Source organism: Brassica rapa, chromosome A04 (assembly GCF_000309985.2).
Source record: "Brassica rapa cultivar Chiifu-401-42 chromosome A04, CAAS_Brap_v3.01, whole genome shotgun sequence".
NCBI classification, from domain to species: domain Eukaryota; kingdom Viridiplantae; phylum Streptophyta; class Magnoliopsida; order Brassicales; family Brassicaceae; genus Brassica; species Brassica rapa.
In genome coordinates this window covers 1,490,775-1,518,561 of record NC_024798.2, presented here as the reverse complement: position 1 = coordinate 1,518,561, position 27,787 = coordinate 1,490,775, and the positions used below count along the sequence as shown (strand labels likewise).

General features: G+C 33.9%; 4 protein-coding genes and 1 long non-coding RNA gene across 8 annotated transcripts; 3 read left to right on the top strand and 2 right to left on the bottom strand.

Annotated features, from left to right (window-relative positions):
• The first annotated feature begins 1,531 nt into the window (after positions 1-1,531).
• Positions 1,532-4,090, top strand: LOC117133511. Its single transcript, XR_004457368.1, has 2 exons — positions 1,532-2,959; positions 3,586-4,090. It is a non-coding gene; the product is annotated as an uncharacterized LOC117133511 (long non-coding RNA).
• On the bottom strand, positions 3,807-10,485 carry LOC103862955 (importin beta-like SAD2 homolog). Its single transcript, XM_009140682.3, has 22 exons — positions 10,235-10,485; positions 9,964-10,096; positions 9,799-9,886; positions 9,460-9,609; positions 8,831-8,993; positions 8,539-8,723; positions 8,272-8,445; positions 7,739-7,884; positions 7,535-7,658; positions 7,268-7,448; positions 6,718-6,877; positions 6,584-6,625; positions 6,344-6,462; positions 6,060-6,258; positions 5,773-5,904; positions 5,586-5,689; positions 5,328-5,507; positions 5,063-5,202; positions 4,829-4,968; positions 4,605-4,744; positions 4,356-4,482; positions 3,807-4,282 (listed from the first exon to the last, which is right to left on the bottom strand). Exons 1-22 carry the CDS (start codon positions 10,325-10,327, stop codon positions 4,119-4,121), a joined length of 3,084 nt encoding a protein of 1,027 aa, XP_009138930.1. The 5' UTR covers positions 10,328-10,485; the 3' UTR covers positions 3,807-4,118.
• A 246-nt stretch (positions 10,486-10,731) lies between these two features.
• LOC103862953 (F-box protein At3g59150) lies at positions 10,732-22,528 on the top strand. 3 transcript variants are annotated; one of them, XM_033289913.1, is made up of 4 exons: positions 10,732-18,452; positions 21,332-21,473; positions 21,560-21,715; positions 21,791-22,528. In XM_033289913.1, exons 1-4 carry the CDS (start codon positions 17,641-17,643, stop codon positions 22,094-22,096), a joined length of 1,416 nt encoding a protein of 471 aa, XP_033145804.1. In that variant the 5' UTR covers positions 10,732-17,640; the 3' UTR covers positions 22,097-22,528. The 3 variants fall into 3 exon arrangements, with proteins under 3 accessions (XP_033145804.1, XP_033145803.1, XP_033145802.1); XM_033289912.1 differs by lacking the exons at positions 21,332-21,473; positions 21,560-21,715; positions 21,791-22,528 and adding exons at positions 18,804-18,962; positions 19,042-21,092 and having other exon boundaries at positions 10,732-17,526; positions 17,611-18,594; XM_033289911.1 differs by lacking the exons at positions 21,332-21,473; positions 21,560-21,715; positions 21,791-22,528 and adding exons at positions 18,804-18,962; positions 19,042-21,092 and having other exon boundaries at positions 10,732-18,594.
• A 222-nt stretch (positions 22,529-22,750) lies between these two features.
• LOC103862952 (pirin-1) lies at positions 22,751-25,714 on the top strand. 2 transcript variants are annotated; one of them, XM_009140679.3, is made up of 8 exons: positions 22,751-24,233; positions 24,312-24,361; positions 24,462-24,500; positions 24,593-24,621; positions 24,715-24,777; positions 24,865-24,965; positions 25,045-25,602; positions 25,633-25,714. In XM_009140679.3, the coding sequence occupies exons 1-7, from the start codon at positions 24,124-24,126 to the stop codon at positions 25,523-25,525; spliced, it is 873 nt and encodes a 290-aa protein (XP_009138927.1). In that variant the 5' UTR covers positions 22,751-24,123; the 3' UTR covers positions 25,526-25,602; positions 25,633-25,714. The 2 variants fall into 2 exon arrangements, with proteins under 2 accessions (XP_009138927.1, XP_033145805.1); XM_033289914.1 differs by having other exon boundaries at positions 25,045-25,606; positions 25,637-25,714.
• Positions 25,715-25,894: 180 nt separating this feature from the next.
• LOC103862951 (mitochondrial import inner membrane translocase subunit PAM16 like 2) lies at positions 25,895-27,426 on the bottom strand. Its single transcript, XM_009140678.3, has 4 exons — positions 27,198-27,426; positions 26,995-27,082; positions 26,324-26,457; positions 25,895-26,227 (listed from the first exon to the last, which is right to left on the bottom strand). Exons 1-4 carry the CDS (start codon positions 27,198-27,200, stop codon positions 26,108-26,110), a joined length of 345 nt encoding a protein of 114 aa, XP_009138926.1. The 5' UTR covers positions 27,201-27,426; the 3' UTR covers positions 25,895-26,107.
• Between the last annotated feature and the right edge of the window lie 361 nt (positions 27,427-27,787).

Genomic DNA, 27,787 nt, shown 5'->3' with positions numbered 1-27,787 from the left:
TTTCGTCACATATTCAATTGATTTGGGTATATATATGATTTCACACCTTGAACGTTGCACAGCCTTTAGTTCAAAGTTATATATATATTCAGGACACCAAAGACTATATACTTTGAGTTTGATCTCATTTACAAAAGTAGAAGAGAAAAATTTCAAAGTTGGAAAGGTCGCAAAAAAAAAATTCATAACTTGTTTGTTATGAGCAATTAGGTTTCATATTGGTTAGTTAATTAGTTGCTTGTGTAGAAATCATGTTTGATTAAATACGTAAGAAGTGTTTTTATTGGAGCAAAGAAGAAAAACATGACATTTCAACTCAAACATGTTGTCATATTTAGACTCGAATCTAAATTAATCTAATCAAATTTTCTCTAAATCAATTGAGTTAGCTGCAAATGATACAAATCATTTTCATGTAACTGGTCGTATTCCTAATCAATTAACGTCGCAATATATATAATTTCATGCTCTGTCGGCTACCTTCGAATTATCTTCCCCTGTAAAGTTGAAGCTTGATTATCAGATAATTAAAATTAGAAAAAGCTTTACAAAACTAATGGAGGCTAATGAATTGAATCCAAGGATTGAAATAGATTGATTTGATTCGTTTGCAGAAAAGCACGAAAATGAAGGTTTTAGAAGTGTCATTGGCACCTAACGCCTGTGTTATAATTTGTTGATAAGAATGAAAAGTTGTTAGTCCATAATGTTATAGATATTTCAATATAAAAAAAAGGCAAAAATCTTAAAAAACTTCAAATATCCCCTATATATTATTTGAGAAGCATTACAACTTCTTTTTGTAGCCACATGTCATCACTAGGATGATTCTTAGAATCATTAGAGAAATATGTTGGTCCATCTAATTATATAATAAGTTTTTTTATTAAACTAACAATAAATTCATTATTAATGTACTTCATTATTTCCTTAAATAAAATTTACGAAATTGCCTAATGTGGCTAAAGTATATATGACAATTAATGATTTTCAATAATAAAGATTTGATAAAAATTAGTGTATCTTCTATCATATTTGTTTAATTTTAAACTATTAAATAAATTAAACAACTACAATAACCATATAATAAAAAAAATTAGATTTTTTTGTATATGTTATATTTTGAATTTTGAAAAACGACTATAAATTACTAAAACTGTTTAAAGTCTTACATTAAAATGATTACAAAATTATATAAGTGAAAAGTATAATTTAATTAATTATTAAGATTGATATATATATATATATATCGTTTTAAATTAAACTATAAACCATATAAAATACATAAATCTTTTAGTTTCAAAATTTACTTTGAACAACTTTTTGGTAAAAGTTTTGAACGAACATTGACAACTTATTTTTTTTTAATTATAAATTATTAAAACTATTAATCTCACAATGAAAATTTTGTTATCAGTAATTTAAATTTTTCTCTATAAAAGATACAAATGATCAAAAAAAACTATATGAGTAGAAATCATCATTTAATAGACATTAGTATTAAAAATATACTATGTATGTTAGTATTATTTAAATTTAATTACATATCCTATCAAATATTAAAAAAAAATTGGATTAATAAAATTGATTTATATGTTCACACCAATTTAATTATATATTTAATAGTTACTGACTTTTAATTATTCAATATATATTTATTATTTCATAATATGTAAAAATATTTAATACATAAAATAATTTTTATATATAATGTTCATTCCGCGCAAGGCGCGGATCTTAACCTAGTTATAGTTATTGGCAAATCATAAAAGAAAATACACTCATACTAACAATGTATAGTATGTGTCATGTGTGGGTTCACTTTCTAGAAGTAAATCTATTTACAGAATAACTTCTTCACTCAAATTGGAAGTGGTTCGCATATCAAAAGTTTAAATATTTTGGCATCGTGTCAAAATGATCGAAAATATAGCCCTTTTTAGCAACCACCGATGTTTTGTTTTAGCCATCAATTTTTTCCTCGGCTATATATATTCTTATGATTGTGAAATTAAAGTTCTAATAAAATCATGTAAATAAAAAAAAATGTTGTTTAAAAATTGATTAATCTATATGTGAATTTAGTAGATCAAAACTATCATGTACACTGTCGTGTAACAACTTTAAACAAAATACATTTGTATATGCTTCTTAATCATATTTGTCTTCTTTTTATGTCAACTAAATAATCATATTTGTCTATCTCTCAGTTACGGCCTAAAAGTAGTTTTCTATATATTTAAAAGTTTCCATCTCCTTAGATTACCATCGATTTCACGAACACTGAATTCGATGCACCTAGTCCAATCAAAACGTTCATAAGACCCCGAAAAGAAAGTTGTAACATGACACAAGTTGATGGAAAAACAAAAACTAATAGGAATATATTCTTAGGAAAGGAAAGGATAGTCGACAATACTAATATAACTGATTATTGAATTCAAGCATTAATAGTATTTCTTATTCTTACGTATAATAATAATGAAAATGTCGACAGTAACACCAAGTTTTTAAAAATGAACCCGATAACGTAGTAGGGCACACATTGTCCTATGACATATCAAAGAATGAATCCTTTTAGATGGTTTTATATATTCTTTTATTTCTTTCATCGGGTCCACTGGGTCAAATATAAAACCCCCACTCTGTTGTGGTGGCACTCGAGTCGAATTCTAGTGCAGCAGAGTTGACAGCAACCATTTGCTCAAAGCCTCTTGGCATACAAGAAACGGTTTAAGCAGATATTCAAGATAGATAGACCTGGACACATTTACCCAAAATCGAGAAACCAAACCATATTAAACCGGAAAATGAAAACCAAACGGAATTTCATAAGTATCTAAATCGATGATATATCTTTTAGAGTCCAAAGATGAATTGACTGAACCGAACCCAAAAAAAAAACAAAATGTCCACGCTATCTTAAGACACTGTGGCTCTTACCATTTAGCCTCTTAGGGTATGACTTGTTTTCCCGCTACCACCCGCAAACGCAGCTTTTGCGGTTGGTAGCGGTTGCTGGCGTTTTGCAACAATCGCTCAAACCGCTCTAAACCGCTCCAAATCGCTCTGAACCTCATAAATTCAAAAGCTGGTTCCAGCTAGCGTTTGCGGTTGCGGGCGTTTGCGGGAGGATAAAAAAAAATTATTTTTTTTCCAAAACAATATAAATACAAAAATAAAAAAATTCAATAAAAAAATTAAACTGAAATTATAAAAATGCTAAAATATATCAATTAAATTTTAATTAATATTATAAAACTTTAAAATAAAAATATTTTCTATATTTTTAAAAAATTTAAACTATAAATTTCTAAATATAAATTTTATATTTATTATAATATTATTATTTTTGATATTTTTATAATTGTATAAAATGTAAATATTGTTAATTTATTATTTAACTGCTGCTGCATTTGGTAGTTAACCAGTCATAAGTATCCCGCAAACGCACAAATTTCTAACCGCATAACCAGTCGTACAAATCTCTTAAAACCGCTAGAAACCGCAACCACCCGCATCCGCAAACTCCCGCAACCGCAACCGCAACCGCAACCGCTGCGGTTAAACCAGTCAGGCCCTTAGTATAACTTAATATTTAGATTTCTAATCTCATAAACAACGAGTTTATAATTGCGAAACAAAAGTGGACAAGTTGACCGTTTATCACAATCGAATATCCATTTAACTACAGCTTAACTGGCGATGGCTGAGAACGAACACAAAACGAATACAGGCTCTAACGAACGATTTAAGTAACCAGTCAAGATAAAGGAACTGCTACAACCATAAATGATAATTAAACAAACATCAACGCCCATAGTTTAAAAAATATATGCCACCAATCCCAATCGGAGAACATAAAACACCCCTCCAAAGGGTTAATCTGTTCTGTATGAAAAGAAAAAAAGAAATGGTCTTACTCTTATGTTTTGGTCTATGGGATGATAAAACAGAAAAAAAAAATGATGATGAAATGCAAAACTGGAGATGGCAGAGATTGATATCTCTGAGACATGATTGAGAGTCGACCAGACTCACCTAAGATAAGCCTCTCTACTTCCTTTTTGGATAAAAAGGCTTACAAACACAACAACAAAAAATGCAGCCAAGTAAAATCAGGAAGCAACTGTTGTGGACGCTTGCTTTTCAAGTTGCTCCTTTAGTATCTCAGCTCTTCTCTGCTCCGTGTGCTGAGCGATATTGTTTGCGAGCCCTTCGTAGTGCGGGTCTAGTGTCTGCCTAAGGCTTTGGAACCTGAGCGAGTCCGTTGCTTGCATTGCTAATAAGATAATAGAATAGCAAATCAGAAGATGATATACCATGTATCAATATACATGATAAATCTCTGGTACCTGTGACAGCATCCATGAAGAGTATGAAAGGATCCACTTCATCAATTGGAGAGTCTAATTCCTCATCGCTATAATCATCCTCTGAAAACTCATCATCATCATCGCTGTAAGAGCGGAAGTCCTTTGCCTATAAAGATAATGCACAACAGGGAGCGACGACAGTGAACCACTACTCACAAGCATAGTAATACCTTCTTCAAGAAAAATCACTTGAGAGGCTTTGATTTTAAAGGGGTTTAGAAGACAAACCTGTGCTGCTAGCTTGCGGAGTTTACTTTCATCAGTTTCATCTGGATTCTCCTCATCATCTTCATCATCTGTCTCAAAGTCATCCATGTTGTCGTCATCACTATCTTCTTCATCTTCTTCCTCTTCTGCCTTTGCAGCTTCTGTTGTACATGTTCAAAGAGGAATATCAGTGAGGGTCTATTATTATAAGAAGAAGAAAAACAGAGACAGTGAAAGGCACTGACCAGCAAGTTGATCCTTGTATGCCACTAAAAGCTCAAGAAGAGCCCTGAATACAGGTGGCAACACTTCTCCGGGCAATTGACCAGCTGGAAGACTGAGAATTGACGTCAAACCCAAGATGCAAACTTTCTTATCATGCTCTCTGCAATTTAAGCAAAGGAAGATTGTTTATCTTGTAATGAAATGTGAAGAGAAGATAAGAGAGATGAGAGGATACTCAGATTAGATTCACCCACCCCTTGAAGTTAGCATGTGCACCACTCTTCTTCTTTTCTTGCAGCATGTGGAGCCATATGGTCAAAATATCGGTTGCGAAACCCAAGCGTTGCAATATGCCCAGTGTCAAAGGGGCATTGTAGTAGAAGGCATTTGCAACCTGCCCAAAGAGTGTTAGAGCAATACATTCAGACAATCAGGAAATAAAACAACTTAGCTTGACTCTGCGAAAGGAATCTAAACAACGCAGCAATTAGCACAATTTAACTGGACTACTTTGCTTACCACTTCAATCAGAAGACATTTAAAGGAAGATTTCTCAGCACCTCGTAGCCGATCTAATGTGATTCTCAAGTAAGGCTCCACACATTGGTCCACATGGCCCTTACAAGTCTGAAGCACGATCCCTAATAGCTTCGGAGCTGGCTCAAGGTCACTATCATCAATATTCTTGTTTGCCATAAGCTGTGTAAAGAATTAACAAATTAAATAACGAATATAAACTATTTCCTTTATTTATGAATAAAACTATAGTGAGCTTACCGAAGAAATCACACTCCAAAGACTTTGTTGGTAATCTGGTTGCTTGCAAGTGAGATAAAGCTCAGTCCCCCGGGATATGTAGTTGTGCAGAGGGACCAATATGTCTAATGAAATTCAAAAGAACGATCAAACAAAAGAGAGAAACTAAAAGGTTATTAAACTTTATAAAAAACTGCAAGTTTCATACTTGGGAAGAAGTCAATAGCCCAATCCACGAGTGCTTCCATTATTAAAGGCCATAAACTCCACATGTCCAACGATATCGTGGGAGAAAAAGTAGTAATGTATGAGACGATCTCAAGAACCTCCTCGAACACATCTGTCCATACAAAATACGTGAATAAATCACCATGTTTGGATTAAGATCTACAAATTACATAAACCCCAATGCATTCAATGTAATTCATTCAAAGGAACACAAGAAGTAGATAAAAACTGCAAATATATATGGGATCTGGAAAACACTATGCATACCTTGACCATCAGTTGTCAGCATTTTACGCATTATTGGCAACAAGTATGGTTCAATCTGACCGTAGAGATGAGGGAGACTACTGATAGATTCAAGAATTGTACTGATGGCACGGAGACATCCCACTGCAGCCAATGCACCAGTATCATCAGCTTCATCATCACCGTTGTCAGTGTCGACACACTTCCAGAATGCATTGGCCTGGAAGTTATTAACAAGAATAGGGTTATTAGTGCTAAAAGCAAAATTATACTCAAAATGAGGACACAACAGAATATTATCTTACCAAGTTCTGGCACAAACCCAAAGCATAAGGAGAAATCTCCTCTCCAAACTTATACACGATAGTCTCTAAAGTAAATGCAAGATCTTCGTTTTCAACTTCATTCATTAGCTTGAAAAATTCTGCATAGCACAAGTCCATACCGATTATTTCAGTTGGTTAACATGATGCTAGGTTTTAGCTTTTGAACGAAATGAAAAAGGAGTAAGTAAAACTATCAGCAAAACCCTTCCAAAAGCGTACCGTCAAGAAGTTGAGGCAAAACTGGACGGATCTCATCTAAATCTGCAGGACAGATAAATCCACGTTAAGTACAAAAGGCCCAAATATGGAAAAGGGCAAGAAATCTTAAGAAGAGAGGGTCGTGTAATACTTACTTTTGCAGGCGTCAATGAATGAACGCAAAGCAAAAACTGAGTCCACCCGAACAGGAAGTTCTGGATCACGCATTCCAGAGATAACACAATGCAGTGCCTTCGAAAAGTTGGTTTGGTCTGAAAAATTAATGTTCGCGTACTGCCCTGCAACCCACGCAGCCTACACAGAAGATATAATATGTTGAGAAATAAGCTTGACAAGTCGGGATCCATGTGATGAAATCAATGTCACAGCCACCTAGAAAGGTAAGGATGAACAAAAACTAGTCAACAGTAACACCTAAGCAGGTATATCCTACCCCACAAAAATCATCCATCAAGAAACATCACAGGATAGTGATGAAGAAGATATTCAGTCACAGTGACTTCACAAAGTAGTAGTAGCATTTGGAGATAAAGATGAATTAATTGACTAGGTATGATTTTCATAACAGAAACGAATGAGAAGGTGGCGTAAACAAATGCATAAATAAAAATGAATAGAGGTGTTATTTTCATAACAGAAAAAAATGAGAAGGGGGTCCAAACAACCAAAAGCAGTGACTAAAACCTTGGCTCTAAGATGACCAGCTGGGCTGCTGAATTCAGGAAAAACATGTTGCACTAACATATTCTCCAGCTCGGATTTGTAGGGTTCGGTTTGCCTAAGTTTATCACAGAGTGTCCCAACAGCAAGCAGAGCACCATCCTTTTGGCGATAGGGCTTTTGTTCTAGGGGTGCTTCACCATATCTAAAACAGAGAAAGAGATAATTATATCATGTCGCAATTGTATAATTAGATCAATTTCTATAATTGTAGATATAGTTTGAGGGTACCTCTTAAAAATGCCCACAATGAACTGTATAAACTTTGGGAAGTTGTCTTTTCCACGCTTTCTGATCAGCTCAGTCACGAAGTCCATAGATGCAGTTCTGGGACTGTACAGATCTTCAATTATATCTGTAGAGCAAGTAATGCTATTATAAAAAAGCATGTTTTAGGATTATCAAAACAAGACGAAGAATACTTCAAGGACATACCATAACCCTTCCTCACATACTCATGCGGGTCTTCATCCCAAAGTACTTGATCATCATCATTGAAGCACATTAGAGGGAAAATGATCTCAAATAGTAGAACATCAAGGTGGGGCTGCAGTAAGGTGTACATGCTATTCTTCGGGATACTACATAGAGACACAACAACTCAATAAGAAAACTGGTACACCAAACATGATAAAAGGAACCGAGATACAGACAAAGCCTTTATCAGTTTTCAAGGAAAAAATAGAAACTGCAACTAGAAATTTTACCCAAGACTTTGTAAAGATAAAATTGAGTGGTACACATTCCGAGTTCGCAGTCTAGACACATTTTAATATTTCTAACTGTGGCTGTGATCACGGTTGTGAGAAAAGGTATATATAGATTAACTAAAAACTCTACAATAAAGCAAAAAGATTCTCCCCAGGGACTTATCGTGTAATTTTGTTATTTAATAGATCCAAAGTACTCATATGCAAATAAATTTCTAAATATTATCACAAGTATGTATGCCATAGAGAATATCCGACCTGTTCCTTAGATATTGAAGAATTAGGTTGATGACTCTGTCAGGAAGATATCCACCGATACGAATGACATTCAACAATTTCAGGTGGCACTCCAGTATCTTGGCAGCGTAGTTCGTCTGAAAAATTTGGGCGAAGGCTTTATTTTCTGGATTCTGAAGTTTCAGATCTCCAAACCTGTTATGGGTTTTTAAACAGTTTATTTAAAGGTAAATGATAAAAAGTTCTAAGGTTGTAAGTGAGTAGATAGGTTTTCATGATCCTGCATACCGAGTGTACAGCCTGTTTAAAATGTGAGCAACCCACTTCTTGGTCTTCCACCATCCCCATGATTTTCTAAGCTCAGGATCTTCAGGCTGGCCTTCTAAGGGAACAGGACGTTCCAAAATGTTTAGGAACAGAACCATCCAAGCATTAAAAAAGTTTGGAACAAACAATGGTCTCGGAAGCTCTAGCTGGATAGAAGAAGTATGAAAGAGATATATAAATCACTAAACAAGAACGGTTGAAGCCTAGAAGCAAAGAACGGTTCATAATAAATACCACATGATGTACAACTTACATAAATGCATGACCAGAATATCTTGCAGATAAGCTTGATATGATCTGCAACTTCAAGAGAAGGACTTTCAATTTGGACGAGCTTGTCGAATATATTCAAAAGATGTGGAAACGTCTCTTCGACTACCCGGTGAATGGGTGCTCTGTCTTCATCTGACTTGAACCTATAAACAGAAAGTGGGAATATGAGTGGAAAAATACTAAATGAATTATTTTATCTAGAAAAAACAGAAGCTAGTGCCCTGAATTTGAATAAGAGAACTGATAATCTCAAATCTTCATGGTGGACCCTATCAAACCCACAGAGATATGTCACTCCAACTAACCTACATGCTCATTACTTTTCTAATAGTCTACTACTGATAATTATGCCACGGTTTGTAAGTTCAAGAATGTGAAGTTTGCAACATAAGCAAGAGACAGCTACAGAAATTTAGGAGAAGACTAGACACAATCTACAAATCACTCGTGCAAACAAGCCTTTTCGGAAGCCAGAGTGGAGGTAAAAAGCACCACTGAGTAAAGAATCTCGGATAAAGTGATTAAAAAGTATAATTTCTAAGCACATGGGTCATTCAGGACAGCCAGATTCATAACATAAGTAAAAAAAAAATCATAAAGCAAACTAACTCGTATTTTGAAGACATAATCCGCAGCACAAACAAGGCTCCATAAACTTGTTGATCTTGCAAGTTATGCTTCACCCAGTCCAGGAGATGGGGCCATTGCTCAGGATAGTCAGCGTAAATTATTGTCTTCAAGCACTCTCCCATTTGAACTCTGCATCACAAACACCAATAACAAGCTCAAAATAAGGACCAACACAACAGAGGTAAGCTTTCTCGTATATGCATAACTAAATTCCACTCTACATAACACAAAACATATCAGTCTATTGAGCACAAAGCTTGACTGCAAAAGAAAAGGCATTTTCTTAACTAGCGCTGCAGGGTGTACAATAGCTGCTACCTCAAAATAGGAGGAAGCTGAGATACATATACAAGAATCTGGTCCCTAACAACATTCTTATCACTTGGCAAGATCTTGCTCTGATCACCTGCATAACAAAAACAAAGGAATGACTAACAAGTCTGGTTAGTTTATTTCAAGATCCTCCAAAACGATTAAAATTACCAGAATGAGGATCCCAGTGCTTAGCGATGAAGTTTTTGAAATGGATACTAGCAGCTTGGCGTACAGCAGGGTCACATCCACCGTCAACAACAATTTGCAAAACTCTTATCAAATGCTGCGGTGTGTGCTTAATCTGCAAAATCGATTCAAGATTAAACCAAATTGATCTACAGAGAAAATTGCTGACCACAGTCTAATCAAGTCAATCTTAGTTCCGATACGCCTACTTCTCTACCAATTTTACAAAAATCGAGGTGAGAAGAACAATAACCTGATCAAGGCTCTGCTCAGCTGCTTTACGCTCGTCGGGATTGGGACTGCAAGCAGCCGCAGCGATGATTACTGCGAGGTTAGACAGATCCATCGGGAAAATTCAGCAACAGATTCTCCGAGGAACAGTCGGCGTGTCAAGAATTTTCCGGTGAATCGAAGAGGCGAGGAGGAAGAAGATGACCGACGAAGACGAGGACGAGGAGAGAGAGAGGTATAAGAAGGAAGGTCTAAGCTAGGGTTTTAATGTATGGTTCGTTGGTCTGTTATGGTAAGTCTATCGCACGCACGCGCGTGGTAAAAAAGTGAAAAAAAAGAAAAATCGACGTGAGACACGATACACAACCCAGACTTGCCTGGACCTCTAGTCACCTATTTATTTTCACCGCCTGCTCGTTTAGTTAGTTACGGTCAATCGATTGACTTTTGGTTGTTTTCTATGTGTTTTCAATATAATCAAATTCAAATGATTTTTTAATCAAATCAAATGTTAATAATAAATAATAAAAATCCAAATGGTATTAATTAGTTTAAACTTATTAAACTATTTTGTCATCTTTTTAGTTATTTAAGAATTCTATTAAAACTTGTAAAATTCTAGTTACAAATATAATTTAATGCATAAATCTAATGAATTTGGGAGAAAATAGAAATGTATATAGAGTTATTTCATTGTCTTAAATAGTTAAATACATGGATAATAAAGTATATCAATACTATTAAAAGGGAAAGATTTTGAAAAAATCTACCTATGAAAGTTGTTTGGACCTATTACTTTTAAATTTTTTTGGACTTATCCTATATATTATAACAATAAGTGATAACTTTTTTTACCGTATAAACCCCCGATTATTACTCTAACCATGCGAATTGTATACATTATTATTTATACATAACCATTAAAACCGATTGCTAAATCACCCTACCCAAACAAAATACATTACATGAACCAAAACCAAAGCACAACCTATTATAACTGTTACTTTAACGAAATATTCATTTCCCTCACATACTACCATCGACTACAAAACACGTTACATATAAGACACTACACTATATAGAAGCTTTATACAAAATTTGGGTGTAAGATTATATGATTCAACCACTAAATTTTATTAGTGAAATAATCTTCAAGATTATATGATTCAAACACTAAATTTCATAATTATGAAAAGCAAAACAAAACCAAACCCGCGCTTGAAAGCGCGGGTCAAAATCTAGTTATATGTTTATAGTACTACTAACTAGGACCGAGTATCTAGTGGGGAAGTTTTGTTACAAAATTATTAGAAAATAAAACACTTTTTAATAATTGGTGAGAATAATGAGTAATTTTATGAATGTTTGGTGGGGTCATCGACCTAATAGACAACTCATTGATTTCTTTTTACGTCAGGGACAGTATATCCAATGCGAACAATTTCTAATAATCTTCAGTTATGCCAAATAGAATATGAAAGCGCCAAAGTCTATGAAGACAAGATGAAAACACGTTTGCGATATGTCCTTGCTCTCTCATCTAAATCAAATGACGTTCAGCATGGGATATAGTTGCTTGAGGGTGAGTGCATCTTTTTCTTTTCTTCTTCAAAGTTCTATAAATCCTCCTTTTGTTGTGGTTGTGTGCAGAATCCATAAATCCTTTTGTTGTTGACGGACCTGGGGATGAACGTCTGGAGGAGCGGCGGGAGCAAGGGGAGTGGCTGGACGGTAACAATCTCCTTTTATTTTTCCGTTAATATTTTGATTGTTAGAACCAAATTATTAATGGCTAAGATGCTCTGGCACTGATCTATATATAGTATTGTAAGGAATGTAGTATTGTCGTGTGTCTATGTTCATATAGAGGTCTAAGGCAATTATTTTTAATAAAAAAGAAGGGGTCAGTGTTTTAATTTGGTTCAAACCAAAAATTATATGCAAATATTAAGATAAATATAAGCAAACATTAAGATGTTTTATGGCACTTTTTTTTTCTTTACTAAATTTTAAAAGCATTACAAAATAATATGAATATACGTGATCTTATGCATAGATAACGGAAATATTGTTCACATGTTCGTTTAGTTAAACTTACAATCTGCAAAACAAACCTTTTATTTTAGCTAAAGGAATCCAAAAAGAAACCAAATCGTAATCCAGCCAAACCAAAACTTAAAACATAACCTATAAAACCTTTCTCAAAAAAAAAACTATCAAACCTAATCGAAGGATACCAAATAAAAAGATCATAATCATACTATCTCTATGATATTATTTGAGAAGTCAGTTTCCTATATGTCGCTCTCACATTAACGCTCACGATGGTTGATTACACTGATACCCTTAATGAAATAATTTACATTTAAAATACTAGTACTTATTTATTTTATTTAGTTTCCTTTTAGAATATTATCGTTTCGATATATTAATTTATGTAATTTGGAATCAGACACTTTAGTTTTTTTTTTCATTTTAAGCACAATATATCTTAAGTTATACATAATATTCATAAAATATATTCACATATCTAAGACAATAATCACCTAAATGCAAATAAGAAATTAACCAAAATTTTAATATATGGAATAAAAATATTACAATTGAATTCATAGAAGTAATCCAATTTACCCAAATGATAACTAAATCGAATGAAAAACAACAAAATCGATTAGATATAACATATATAAAATCATATGTATAATTAAAATAACATAATATTATTAATATAAATGATGCATATAAATTATAAATTAATTTAAAATTAAAAGTAAGTAGCAATCAATTATTGTAATATATTTACTTTAAAAATGTTTATATTTGTGCATGAGCACGAAAAAATCACCTAGTATATATTAATTGAGAAGTCACTTTAGTAATTTTTGTTTACGTGTCGATCATAGGTGAGCTCTTACAAAATTGTTATAATTTGATTGGTCGATAATTTTTAGTTTTTATTTATTTTAATTAGATATAAAAAGAAAATGTAAGTCTATAACCAATTAATATCACTTGCCAAATATAAAAGATTAGTTAGCTTATGGTAACTCTTAAATATAAAAATGATCAATTTGTTTCTCTTTATATAATTTCAACAACTAGTTACCATAAATTATTATTTGTAATATTATTTAAAAGTAAGCAAAATTGTTATGTACCATAATTTCAACAATTAGTCACCTATGATCGACGCGTAAGCAAAATTCACTAAAGTGTTCAAAATACAAACATAGGTAACTAATTGTTGAAATTATTACAAATAATGATTTATGGTAACTAATGTTGAAATTATAGAAATACATAAAATAATAAACGACAAACTGTTTAAAGAAAAAGGAAACCATGAGTGACGACGGCGAGGAGATCAGAGGTTTTGTGGAAGCCGTAGAATCTTTCTTCATCAGCGGTAGAAATGGGGATGGCGTTCTACATTCTGATGAGAATATCATCAGTGTAAGTTTCTCTCTTTGTGTTTTGTGTCGCGACTTTGATTTTTTCTTAGTTGGGCTTGGAAATTTTGAATCTAAGTTTGAGGTTAATGACTTAGCTTGTTTTTGATTCCGCAACTAACATTTTGTTTTAATCTTCAGTTATGCCAAATAAAATATGAAAGCGCCAAAGTCTATGAAGACAAGATGAAAACACGTTTGCGATATGCCTATGTCCTTGCTCTCTCATCTAAATCAAATGACGTTCAGCATGGGATATAGTTGCTTGAGGGTGAGTGTATCCTTTTCTTTTCTTCTTCAAAGTTCCATAAATGCTCCTTTTGTTGTGGTTGTGTGCAGAATCCATAAATCCTTTTGTTGTTGAAGGACCTGGGGCCGAACGTCTAGAGGAGTGGCGGGAGCAAGGGGAGTTGCTGGAAGGTAACAATCTCCTTTTATTTTTCCATTAACATTTTGATTGTTAGAACCAAATTATTAATGGCTATGATGCTCTGGCACTGATCTATATATGGTATTGTGAGGAATGTAATATTGTCGTGTGTCTATGTTCATATAGAGGTCTAAGACAATTATTTTTAATAAAAAAGAAGTGGTCAGTGTTTTAATTTGGTTCAAACAAAAAATTATATGCAAATATTAAGATAAATCTAAGCAGATATTAAGATGTTTTATTGCACTTTTTGTTTCTTTACTAAATTTGAAAAGCATTACAAAATAATATGAATATACGTGATCTTATGCATAGATAACGAAAATGTTGTTCACATGTTCGTTTAGTTAAACTTACAATCTGCAAAACAAACTTTTTATTTTAGCTGAAGGAATCCAAAAAGAAATCAAATCGTAATCCAGCCAAACCAAAACTTAAAACACAACCTGTCAAACCTTTCTCAAAAAAAAAACTATCAAACCTAATCAAAGGATACCAAATAAAAATATCATAATCATACTATATATATTAATTGAGAAGCCACTTTAGTAGTTTTTGCTTAAGTGTCAATCATAGGTGAGCTCTTACAAAATTGTTATAATTTTATTGGCCGATAATTTTTAATTTTTATTTATTTTAATTAGATCTAAAAATAAAAGGTAAGTCTATAACCAATTAATATCACTTGCCAAATATAAAATATTAGTTAGTTTATGGTAACTCTTAAATATAAAAAAATGATCAATTTGTTTCTCTTTCTATAATTTCAACAACTAGTTACCATAAATTATTATTTGTAATATTATTTAAAAGTAAACAAAATTGTTATGTACCATAATTTCAACAATTAGTCACCTATGATCGACACATAAGCAAAATTCACTAAAGTGTTCAAACTACAAACGTATGTAACTAATTGTTGAAATTATTACAAATAATGATTTATGGTAACTAATGTTGAAATTATGGAAAGAGAAATAAATTGATGATTTCTTATATTTAAAAAATACATAAAATAATAAACGACAAATTGTTTAAAGAAAAAGGAAACCATGAGTGACGACGGCGAGGAGATCGGAGGTGTTGTGGAAGCCGTAGAATCTTTCTTCATCAGCGGTAGAAATGGGGATGACGTTCCACATTCTGATGGGAATATCATCAGTGTAAGTTTCTCTCTTTGTGTTTTGTGTCGCGTCTTTGAGTTTTTCTTAGTTGGACTTGGAAATTTTGAATCTAAGTTTGAGGTTCATGACTTAGTTGCCAAATAGAATATGAAAAAGCCAAAGTTTATGAAGACAAGATGAAAACACGTTTGCGATATGCCTATGTCCTTGCTCTCTCACCTAAATCCAATGACGTTCAACATGGGATAGAGTTGCTTGAGGGTGAGTGTATCTTTTTAAGTCTTTTCTTCTTCAAAGTTCCATAAATCTTCCTTTTGTTGTGGTTGTGTGCAAAATCCATAAATCATTTTGTTGTTGTGGTTGTATGCAGAATATCTTGAAGATTGTGATTGACCACACATGTCTCTTCTAGTTTTGGCTCTTGGTTACTTCAAGATCGAGAATTATGAAAAGAGCAGTGCTACCTTTAAGACTTGTATCGAGGTTGTCAACTTCCTATTCTCTTGATTTTTTATTCACTCTTATCATACTTACTGGTTTTGTTCACAGTTGAAACAATCATAGAGTGTTCCACAGCTTGTGAAATCTCTACATTTGTGATAATCAGCTAAGTTCTTAGATAAAGATGAGGCGGGTATCGACATGACAACATATAAAAGTACAGCTGAATCAAACAAACTTGTCACTACGTTTTATGTTGCTCATGAGATAGTGAAAAGTGCATTAATTGTGCAGTTGAAGCGTATATGCTCTTTGAGAATCAAGATGAAAAGCCAACTGTCAGTGAACTTCATACTAAACTTGGTTTCGTCAGATAGAGGCGTGAATAATAAAGGGAAGGACCAGAAGAAAATAGTTGATTTCAAGTTTGTTTGTTAATGATCATTTTCAAATGTTATCACAATTATGCTAGTATGTTAGACTTGATGTTTGTTTGTTAATGCTTTTTCATATCCTATGTTTGACTTAAAGTTTGTTTGTTAATTTGGAACTTTAATATTATTATTTTTAATATAGTGAAATTATGTAACTAAACATTTATATTTCTGAAAAATTGATCAATGGTTTTCTGCCATGTGTTCCTAACATAATTTATTGAGTTTCTAGTGGTTCTTTTTAGACATATTAGTTCTGAACAATTTACTTCTTTTTTCTTACTTTTTGATTTATTTTATTATTTTAATTATTGAGATATTCCCTCAAATCATGTCAACGGAAGTGTCCTTAAACCATCTCCAATGGTTTACATATTTGTCTCCTCGAAATGATTCAAACTCAAAATAAATTTGTGATTTTCTCTAATTATTTTCCTCATTTTCTCTCCTAATTCTTAATATATTAATTTTTCAACTTTTTATATATTGCAAATAACATCTTTTATTTTATATAATTTAAAATTTTGTTCACTTATTTAAAATTTTAAACTAAAATTTAACTTTACTAAACTAAACTACTATTGTATTAATAAAATTACATAACCATATACAATACAATAGTATAGTTTTTTATTTAAACATCGTTATTAACTTATTACTGCATCTTTCCCATAAATAACAAATTAACACATGTTCTGTGTTGTGTTAGGTTTGTATGTGTTTAAAAAAATTATATTAGTTATATATTTTTTTAATCTTACTGTTTATTATTTATTATACTTTATTAAACTATAAGTTAAAGAAATTTAATCAGTGTGAATCTGGTTGAATGGTTAAAGATGATGGTCTCTCTTTATCTTTGTGATATTTGGTTAATCTTCGAAAATCTTCACTTTTGGCTTTTAACATGTCACACATTAGCCATTGTTGTTGTACTATGAATGGAGTTCTGGCTTTTCTGCACCTGCCACTTGACTTTGGGAGACACACTTAACAATCACCATAGTAACAGAAGTAGTGTTTGTCTAGAGATCTCAGGTCTATGAAAAAGAGAATGCTTATACAACGCATGGTCCAGTTTTGGAGGAAAGTTGGCACATACCTCGTGGAGAAAGAAATCACATTCGGTACAGTTGTAGAAATCATGAGAGCTATACAGCTGTAAAATTCAAAATTAATCCATTTGTCAAAATTATCCAAAAGAAAAAAAAAACATTTGTCATATAAAAAAAATCATCTTAGACCAAAAAAATATTGATTTCCCCAATTGTTTTTCTTTGTCAACTCTCCTAAAATACTTAAATATCGTTACATTATAATCTTCATTTAGCGCTCAAATATTCATCTCATCCCCTTCTCACATACTCTTCTCATATACTCTGTTTCATCCTCTCGTCTCAAGAATCTGAAAAGCTTTTTAGGCATACCATTGGAAGGTAAGAGGTCTCGTTTTCATAGCTCCGCTTAAAGTTAGTCGGCTCCTTTACTTACTTCTCTCTCACGTAAAACTCTTTGTATAGGATCGCTCTCTCGAGCGGACCTTTCTTGAAATGGAAGGTTACAAGAAAGCGAACCCAAGTTCCAGAGACGTGATCAGCAAGTTACCCGATAACATCCTCTGCAACATCTTGTCTTTCTTGACGACAAAGGAGGCTGCTTTAACTCTGTTACTCTCTAAGAGATGGTCGAATCTTCTCCAACTGGTACCCATCCTCGACTTCGATGACTCTGTATCAAACCATCGCAAAGTCGGTCCAGTGAAACTCGTGGCTTTCAAGAACTTCGTGGAGAGTGTACTGTCCCAGCGATTCAAGAACTCGTCTTCTCCGGTCAAGAAAGTCTCTCTCAGGTTAAGCAATGAATATATCGAAAGACGCATCGTTAAACGGTGGATACAGCAAGTAATATATCATGGTGCCTTGGAGCTTACGCTACGCTTAGATTACAACAGCAACTTTACTATGCCTTTCAGAGTCCTTACGAGCAAGGCTCTTGTACACCTTAGGATCGGTTCAAGAATCCGTCTTACACAGCCTCGTCCGAACTCTGTCTCTCCGATGCTTAACTCGCTCGTTCTTGACTCGGTTCTGTTTGGGAGTGTTACTCTTTTGTTACAATCGGTTCTATCAGTTTACCCTAACCTTCAGAGCCTGAGGATCCATGAGTCCAAGGGCTGGTACTATTGGGACGGGTCTGTTTCAAGTCAGACACTCAAGAGACTTGTGTACAGACGCGATGATGATACTTCTGGTCCTAAGCGTTGTGTTACGTTTGATACTCCTGCGCTTGTTTACTTGGAGTATTCTGATGTGGTTGCTGATAAGTATGAGAATCTGAGTTTGGACAGCTTGGTTGAAGTTAGGCTTGATCTTCAGTTGACTGCAGATCAAATCATGCGCAAGAATGCTACAGACAGTGTTGGTTTTGTTCCCGGTGATGTTTCAACTTTGTTCATGGGGATCAAGAACGTCAAGATCCTCTGCTTATCTCCTGATTCTTTAGATGTGAGTCCAGTCCTTTTTAAGTTAGCTTCATGACTGTGTAGCATTTGTTTTTTTATTTAATTTGATTGGTTAGTGATGATACAAAATATTTGATTCTGGTGTGTGTGTGTGTGTTTGTGAGAGTTCAGTCCCTTTAACTTAGCTTCATGAGTGTGTAGCCTTTGTTTTTTAATTGGTTACTGATGATATGGTGTGTGTGTGTGTTTCAGACGCTCTACTACCGTGGTGGTGACATGCCGGTGTTCAACAATCTGATTTGCTTGTCTCTAGGAAGCGATCATAAACCTCGTGGCAGTCCATACATCTTCTGGAAGTTGCTTCCATCTCTGCTTCTCAACTCGCAAAATTTACAAACTCTTATCATCAAGGTATGGTCCAAAAAAAAAGAGTTATGTACTAAATATTGAATCTACACTGATATATACTAATCTCCAATGTATGTTTTAGGGTCTAGTGCACTATGCTAAAGAAGGATCATGTGAAAGTGTGTGGACTCAACCTATTTCTTGGGATGATGTGTCTGAGTCTCTGTCATTATGCGGAGTGAAGGTTCTAGAGATCAATGGGTATGAAGGAACTCATGACGAACTTACTCACATGAAGCGTTTCTTAAGAAAATTATCGCGTCTTGAAATGGTTAGGGTTATTACTCCTAAAGGGGTTGATGATGGAGAGAGATACCGTTTCAGGACTGATCTTTTGCATCTTATAGCTACACCCAAATGCGAGGTTCAGGTTCATGGAAGAAAGTGTTTGATCACTTCCCAAGTTTATTGTTTTTAGTTTTGTAATATGAATCTGCTGTTACTGAATACTGAGCTTTACTCTTTGTTACATATATAGTTGTACTCGCCAATATTAATGATAAAATAGATTTTTCATAAATAAGAAAATAGCCCCAACTTGGGATAGGAGTTGGTCTATTTGTCAAGGATACTTGTCAAAGTTGTAAAGTAATTAGCAACTTTGTTTTTGTTAAAAACTGACCAGTGTTATTGGAACATATGGTATGTATATATAATATTAGACAGAGTTTTAAAATAGATAGGTTCTGTAGAGATAAAAACAACAAAAACTTGATACTAAAACAAGAAACAGAGCCCCCTCGTTAATATCTTTTGTGTTGTGAAATCTCCATTCTGCAACGCTTCAATTTCTATCTTCTTTAGTTTTTCGAACAAAACCAACTGTTTCACAAAAACCATGGTGATAAGTCAAAACCTTCAATGTAATAATAAAAGCTGAATATGAAACCTCTTACTTCTGCAACAAGAGGCGGCCGCATAGCCGCATGGCCGTTAGCATGTCGTTCGAATACCTTCTTTCTTTCCAAATGTGCTGAAGCATGTAAAATTAGTGGAGTTACTTTAAAAAAAAAAATCAAACATTACGGGTCATAATTTGCTAAAAATAGATTGGTCTTACTCGATTCGTATCTTCCCCCGAATTCTCTTGAATTCTTAAGCTCTATGGCAGCATCTTTCAAGCATGCGTTCTCGCTTTCTGCAATGGCATCAAGCGCCTGAGAAGAAAGTACAAAAATAAGTTTCACAAACCACATTAAAAGTCACATTAAAAGTATTTAACTTTCAAATGAACAACACACTACCTTGTTTAGCTTGTCTATTACATCTTGAAAAACTTTGATCTTATTCTTCTGGGCCTTTTCGGCTATCCACTTCCCCAACATATTAGAGAAACCCATTCTGATCTACCTAACAAAATCCAAACAATCAAAATAAAAAAATCCTAACTTTAACACAAACCTCTGACAATATAGATATGATATTAGAGCACCATTATCCCTAAAAGGTACTTAGTATAAAATGGAGAATGTGTAATATTTTGGACGTTTAGCATCAATGCAAACAGCAAACATAACTGAAGAAGTTTAAGACAATCAAATCTTGTTGATCAATAAACTAAATAAAAAATACAATAAAAACAATATCAGTTAAAAATGTTGATTTCCCTTTGGGCAATTCTCCTAAATAGACAATTTTCAAGTTTTGATCACAAAAATAGACCACAAGAAGAAAAATGACTAAAATATTTTATTTAATAGGTAAAATGACCCTAATACTTTAGATATAAAAAAAAATTTATTTTATTTTTTCAAATTTTCTTTTTGTAATTCGAAAATACTTTTTGAAACTATTTTTAAATTTTTTATTTTTAATATTTATTTTTTATTTTATAAAATTTTAAATCTCAATCTCAAAGCTCCACCCGTTAACTCTAAACCCTAAGGTTTAGATTAATTAACTCTAAGGGTATAAATATATATTTATTTTTTTAATGAAATATTTTGGTCATTTGATCCTTAGAATTTATATCTGTGACAAAAAAAAATTTAATGCTATTTTAAGATATTTCCTTTCCCTTAAAAACCGAAATTATTTAAATGGTAATTACGGTATAGGCCCAAAGGCTCAATAACCCGATTGCATTTAGTGATGAACTACTCATCTTCGGTGTTTCAGAAAAAAAAAAATAAAGGAACTACTCATCTTCTTACATACTCTGTATGGTCGATGAACAGAGAAGACTGTGTAAGATCACACTCCAGATTAGAGAGGATCCAACCTTCAGCTTCTCGTCCGCTTCCTAAACCCTAATCCCATCTTCTCGCCTTAAGGCTTTTTAGTCACTACATTGGAAGGTAAGAGGTCTCTCACTTTCATGGCTTCCTCTCAAAGTACTCTCCTTTAAGATCAAAGTCTTCTGTTGAAGCTAGGCTTGATCTTCTGTTGACTGCAGGTCAAATCATGCGCAAGAAGGCTCCAGATAATGTTGGTTTTGTTCCTGGTGATGTTTCAACCTTGTTCAAGGGAATCAGAAATGTTAAGATCCTCTGCTTGTCTCCAGATGCTCTAGATGTGAGAGTCCAGTCTCTTTTAAGTTAGCTTCATGAATGTTTTTTTATTGGCTAGTGATGATTCTGGTGTGTGTTTGTGTGTTTCAGACGCTTTATTACCGTGGTGGTGAAATACCGGTGTTCAACAATCTGATTAGCTTATCTCTGGGAAGTGATAGACCTCATGGCAGTCCATACATCTTCAAGAAACTGCTTCCATCTTTTCTCCTCAAGGCGCCAAATCTACAAACTCTAATCATCAAGGTATGGTGCAAAGAAAGAGTTATGTACTAATATTCATGAATCTGTAATGATATTAATCTCCAACGTGTTTTTCAGGGTCTAGGACATTATGTTAAAAAAGGATGGGAGGTTGGGTGGCACCTACGTTTATCTTTGGATGATATGTATGATGCTCTGTCATCATCCGGAGTGAAGGTTCTGCAGATCAATGGGTATGAAGGAACTGGTGAAGAACTTAGTCACATGGAGCGTTTCTTGGGAACATTACCGCGTCTTGAAATGGTTAGGGTTACTCATAAAGGAGGTGATGATGGAGAGAGATGTCGTCTGGTGAATGATCTTTTGTGTCTTCCCAGAGCTTCACCCAAATGCAAGGTCCAAGTCATGAAAGAAAGTGCTTGATTACTTCCCAAGTCTATTATGTAGTTTTGTATATAGAGATGTGGGGGGTTGTGTGCTTGTGCTGAGTTCTTTTGAAAACTCCTTCCCTATCACAATGTCCTGTGAAGTATTTGAATTTTAGAGAAACATTGATGAGGATGATAAACAATCTTGAACAACTCCTAATCTGGCTGAAGAAGCCAACTTCAAATGCTTCATGGAGTAGCTTCACTAAAGTCCTCTAGAAGAACTCTACTTGTTTCTAAACTCCTTTTAGAATCACTCATGTGGTCATGTTTTTTTTTACCATTTGGAAGCAATGCATGTGTCTTAAGGCTACAAATGTGTGTAGTTACTGGAAATATCTAAGAACTCAAATCAAAATTCTCTAGTTTGTAATTTGCTGCTTAGCATTCTTGTGTGTCTATGTTTTTTATGAGAATGCTGAGTTCATGTTTTGTTTTCTTATCTTTATGTTGTTCTATATGTTGAAAGGAAAATATCTCAAAAAGACCAAGTCTTAAGCTTTGGAAAACCTAACTTGCCACACAAGTCAGTGTTATATCTTATGACTTTATTAAGTGGAGGAAAAAAACTAAACAGAATCTCTGTTGCTGTCAAGCTATTTCACGTCATATGATTCTTCTTTTAATTCCGCAATTTGTGAATGGTGTGAATGAATAATTTTCTCTGTTTCCGTCTCATAAAGAAAGTCAACCAAGAACCTAATAGGTGAGAAACCAAACGTTTTGGTTTGTGTTCTTGTGCCAAAACTAGAGAAACAAGTGGAAAAGGGTGGGCCATTATGGCCATTTGGATAAACAGAAGATACTAAATAAAGCCGAATCAATATAAAAACAATGTTCACATCTTCTCTCTCTCACTCTCTCTATAATTTTGTATGAGACTATGAGTAGTGTAAGGAATATGTATGTGTTATAGAGAGGGTAGTGGTGGGGGGAGAGGAACCCATAGCCATAGTTGTAGAAAATAGGTGAAGCACAAAACAAAAGAGCTGTAAAAGTCTTGACTTTCTAACTAGATTCAGTACACCTAAAAAGTGAAATCTTCTTTTGTTCTCACCTTTTCACACACCAAGAATCAATAACTATCAATAGGTTAAGTAAACCAGTTGTGTGCTATGGTCCCAGCCATCAGATCATATCGTGCATATACAGTGTTCTCATTGCTTGCTTTTAAAGTTTTGAAACATTTTTTTCCTTAGGCAGAAGTTTTGTATTGTTTAAGAAGATTCCAGTTTCCCTTCAACCGCAAGAAGTCTCAAGATCAGTATGGACAAACTCAAAATATATTTCGAGTTATTTTATTAGGTTTTATAATCATATCCAGATATTTAATGTGTTTTAAATATCCCTTGAATAGAATACGGAATACATGGAGCCGACATCAAATCATCCACCATATTTTATATACGACATGTGATTGATGTATAGTTTGACAATATTTAATATTTGTATTTATATAGCCTGACAATTGACAATGAAAAATAATTTTTTAAATTGTCTTCATTAGCTGTTTTAGCAGCCAAATTTGTTACTTAAACGTAGCATGACAACGAACAGGATTTCTTTATATATCATTATTCGTTTCAATTAATCAAAAAGTTAGGTTTGAGTCGGTTGAAATACATTTTCTTTTATCAATTACTATATATTTAAATGCAGTGTGAACATGCAATGAAAATACATTTAATCGTGGTCAGAACATTACCGGCAGTTCAAGAGTTAAGATATTACGAGTTATGAACTATATATCAAATTAGATTTGGTACTCACTTTTACATTAATGTGATAGTATTTTTTATTATTTTTTTGCATGGGTCTAGACTCAATCGTAAACCTATTGCATAGAGTGTTAAAAAAACAGATGTGAATGAATCATTACCACACTTCCAGATCACCTTCACCTACAACTTCCTGTTCCACTCGATCCTATATATAATACACACACACACACACACACACACACACCATATTAAGAAAATACAGTAACAGAACTTCAATCATCATCTTCATTAATTGATAACCATGTCTCCTTCTTCAGAAAATAATAGAGTAACGAGACAGGTAATCAAGAGTTTTTTGGTAAAGCTTCAGGAAGAAGGAGAAGGTGCTCTTGTTAGAAACGCCATCACAGAGTAGGTTTTATTCATGAAAATCCAATAGCTTCTGAAAATCCAATAGTTTCATTAATATTTCTTGTGTGGTTAACTCAGGATGGACCAGAAGTTACTAGACCCATTCGTGTTACTAGTTGAATTTTCTTGTAAATTTCTTCCTTGCACAAATATCTTTTTATTCATGATTGCATATTTATATAGATAATAATCTAAATCACCCATTTATGTTTTATGTTCCTTGATCAGTTTCGCTTTCAGTTGGATACCCAGATCATCCTCACCGAGGTCAATATTACAGATAACTTCTTACACACGCATATACACAAAGCTTTCTCTGTTCTGTAATGACTTATGTAATTGTATCATCTACTATGCAGGTTTTGAAAGTCTTACTTACATGTTAAAGGTGAGCCAAAGACTCTTTCATCTTCTTCACAAAAAAAATTTTTTTCTTGAATCTTGACTCTAATGAATTTTTAAATTTTTTAAAATTATGCAGGGGGGTATCATTCACAAAGATCTTAAAGGTCAAAAAAGTATAATCAAAGCTGGAGATGTTCAGGTAAACGAAAAAAAAAAATACTAAGCACATCAGATCTTGAATTCTTGATTCTAAGTTTTACTCAATTTTGGCTTTTGATTTTGATAGTGGATGACAGCAGGAAGAGGAATCATTCATTCAGAATATCCGGAACAAGAAGTCAACAATGGCTTACAGCTTTGGATCAATCTTCCTTCCATTCACAGAATGTAAAAGAAACAAGTTTCTTCAAGTTTCTTCATTATCATCTTAAGATATCTTACCATGTGTTGATTGATTTTCGAACAGGATGGAGCCAAAAAACCTAGAACTGTCTGGTTCAGAGATTCAAAGAGCAGAGGAAGATGGAGTAGAGGTCAAAGTCATAGCCGGAGATTCAATGGGAATCAAATCTCCTTCCCACACAACAACACCAATGATGTACCTTGACTTCACCCTCAAACCAGGTTCTCAAACCCACCAGGCCGTTCCAGAATCCTGGACTGCTTTCGCCTACATTTTAGAAGGCGATGAAGGCGTGTTCAGCTCCATGAACTCTTCAGCTATATCTGCGCACCATGTTGTTGTATTTGGACCAGGGGAGTTAGTTAGCGTGTGGAACAAGTCAAGTTCTAGGTCATTGAGGTTTCTGTTGATTGCAGGGGAGCCGATCGGTGAGCCTATGGTTCAGAGTGGTCCGTTTGTGATGAGTTCTCAGGCTGAGATTGATATGGCTTTTGAGGATTACCAGAATGCTAAGAACGGGTTTGAGATGGCTAAAAGTAGTTAAGTAGAGGTCACAGTCAAAAGAGTTTGTAAACAAAAACCATATGAATTATGTGGTTTTGTCTTCTTTATTTCACATTCAAGAATCTATTAAGTCTACAAGTCGAATCAAAGATGAGATCAGTGTCAGAGGTAAAAAAAAACAACAATCATCTCTTTATGAAAGTTGATGATAAGACTTGAGATTCTATTACAACTAAGTCTACAAGTCGAATCTCTGCTTACAGAAAGTCGAATTCGTGTCCTTATACTCCACTTAACACTACATCCCATAACTTAATACATTTACACATATATAATCTGAGATTCAGCTTTCTTAAGCATTTATATAAGCCACTAAATCACTTAAGATTCAACAAAACTCTAAGGAGTCTTCGGAGTGAAACAACATACACGCATAGAAGAACAATCCATTCTAAGTTTAAGAGGTTCTCTAACACTACTAATCAACTGAAAAATGAGTGAAGAAGAAGACTATGACAGTTCTTCAGAGTTACATATCATCTCAAAGAACAGTGCTATGTAGCCTTTGATTTTACACAAAGAGCAAGAACTCTGAATCTGTTAAAAAGAAGAGATTAAAGTCTTAACTAGGTGTACCGTTGCTCCTGTACACAACTTCAAGACACTCTTTGGCTCGAAGAACTTTAGATTGAAGGTAAAAGCTCCCAGCTTTGGCGTTATTCTCAAACAGCTTGTCGTATTTCTACAATCATATATATAAACCAAAGCTCCTTATTAGTTATTTCCCTTCAGAGAGAGTTACAGATTAGACCTGATGACAGAGAGACAGTGTTTGTACCTGTAAGATCTCTTCCCAAGAGGTATGCTCAGTTACACCGAGAATCTGCCTAGCCTCTTGCTCATTAATGGCTTTCCCTGCTTTACGTACTGCGTTCTGCATTGCTTCCTGCGCAACTCCAGTTTTAGACGCATCTGCAAAAATAAAGTTTCTTGGTTAAGATAGGCCCCTCACTTAACACAAATACACAACATCTTGTCTTAATCACCTATTCAATATACTCGAATCAAACAGAGCAATCAAGAAACACATAAACGGTTCTAACAGTAGTAAACAAATATGTATGACCTATGATATCAATTGAAACAACGGATCTTCCTAAGAGTTAAAAAGTCATCATTGGATTCATGAAGCTAACACACAAACAAACACACCTAGTCACATACTCAACTAAAACAAAGCAATCTGTTTAGAGAACAACATCTTGTCTTAATCACCGATTCAATAAACTCTTATCAAATAGAGCAGCCCACAAACATAAAAAAAAACAATCTTTCAACTGAAAAAGCAGATCTTCATACACACCACCTTGTCTTAATCACCTCCTAATCAATATACTCGACTCAAGTAGAGCAATCCAGAAACATATAAACCGTTCTAATACAATTGGAAAAAAAAACCAGATCTTTCTATAAGAGCACTTGATGTAATAAAAGATTGTTGAAACATACTTGCAATGGCCTGACGATAAGCTTGAAAGACAGCACGACCTAATATCCCAGTCCCCATCACAATGAACTGCGCAATGATTCTCCCAGCCTGTAATAGAAATCAAATGAGGATGCTTAGTAACAATGCAAGATGATAAAGCACAGGCCTTTTAGCTACTGGTATCTATATGAGGCAAGAGGAAGCGACGAGAGAGCAAACCCACCATGGAATTCGATTAGTTGAACGGTTGAAATGCGAAAAGATGCTCCTTTCGTTGACGAGATTGTGGATTCGTTTTAAGGCAGTGGAACAAGCTTAGGGTTCTCTTTTGTTCGTGTTCGTGTAATAAAAAAGTTGGGAGAAACAGAGAACGCAAATGACGCCAATGGAGTTTTTAATAGGGGAATACCTTACCACGTCAGGTATGGGCTTGGGCTTTGGTTCACAAGATCACCCCAATCTTTAGTGGGTTGATGAATAATGATAAAGCCTGGTTTTAAAATTGAGTGGTAAGACTTTATATATACTTGGTTTTCGATTCGGTTTTTAGTTTTTGGTTGTACAGATATTAGGAACCGTTCGGTTATCTATAAAATTCAGTTTGGGCCAAGTTTGATTCTTTCAGTTTTCGGGTCGATTCAGGTAACAATTATAAGAACCAACTAATATTCGATAAATATTTAGTTCCAATTTGTTTACGTTTCGGTTTCGAGTTTATCGGTTAATTTTGGATAATTTAGAGTCAAATAATTTTTTTGGGTTGTGGATGATAAATCGGATAATTCGGATAAATTTTAATATTTGGGTAAAAAT

What these genes read in the sequence shown, in the direction of transcription:
- LOC103862951 (XM_009140678.3), bottom strand. An exon ending in TTATCGTCAGGCCATTGCAA is followed by an intron (nt 26,458 to 26,994) that starts GTATGTTTCAAC and finishes TTATTTTTGCAG; the next exon opens with ATGCGTCTAAAACTGGAGTT. An exon ending in CTTGGGAAGAGATCTTACAG is followed by an intron (nt 26,228 to 26,323) that starts GTACAAACACTG and finishes ATATGATTGTAG; the next exon opens with AAATACGACAAGCTGTTTGA.
- LOC103862952 (XM_009140679.3), top strand. Translation starts at nt 24,124, where the DNA reads ATGTCTCCTTCTTCAGAAAATAATAGAGTAACGAGACAGGTAATCAAG. An exon ending in GTTACTAGTTGAATTTTCTT is followed by an intron (nt 24,362 to 24,461) that starts GTAAATTTCTTC and finishes TTCCTTGATCAG; the next exon opens with TTTCGCTTTCAGTTGGATAC. An exon ending in GTCTTACTTACATGTTAAAG is followed by an intron (nt 24,622 to 24,714) that starts GTGAGCCAAAGA and finishes AAAATTATGCAG; the next exon opens with GGGGGTATCATTCACAAAGA.
- LOC103862955 (XM_009140682.3), bottom strand. Translation starts at nt 10,327, where the DNA reads ATGGATCTGTCTAACCTCGCAGTAATCATCGCTGCGGCTGCTTGCAGT. An exon ending in GTATGTGAGGAAGGGTTATG is followed by an intron (nt 7,659 to 7,738) that starts GTATGTCCTTGA and finishes CTTGCTCTACAG; the next exon opens with ATATAATTGAAGATCTGTAC. An exon ending in AATGTCTTCTGATTGAAGTG is followed by an intron (nt 5,203 to 5,327) that starts GTAAGCAAAGTA and finishes CTCTTTGGGCAG; the next exon opens with GTTGCAAATGCCTTCTACTA.
- LOC103862953 (XM_033289912.1), top strand. Translation starts at nt 17,641, where the DNA reads ATGGAAGGTTACAAGAAAGCGAACCCAAGTTCCAGAGACGTGATCAGC. An exon ending in TATCTCCTGATTCTTTAGAT is followed by an intron (nt 18,595 to 18,803) that starts GTGAGTCCAGTC and finishes TGTGTGTTTCAG; the next exon opens with ACGCTCTACTACCGTGGTGG. An exon ending in TACAAACTCTTATCATCAAG is followed by an intron (nt 18,963 to 19,041) that starts GTATGGTCCAAA and finishes TGTATGTTTTAG; the next exon opens with GGTCTAGTGCACTATGCTAA.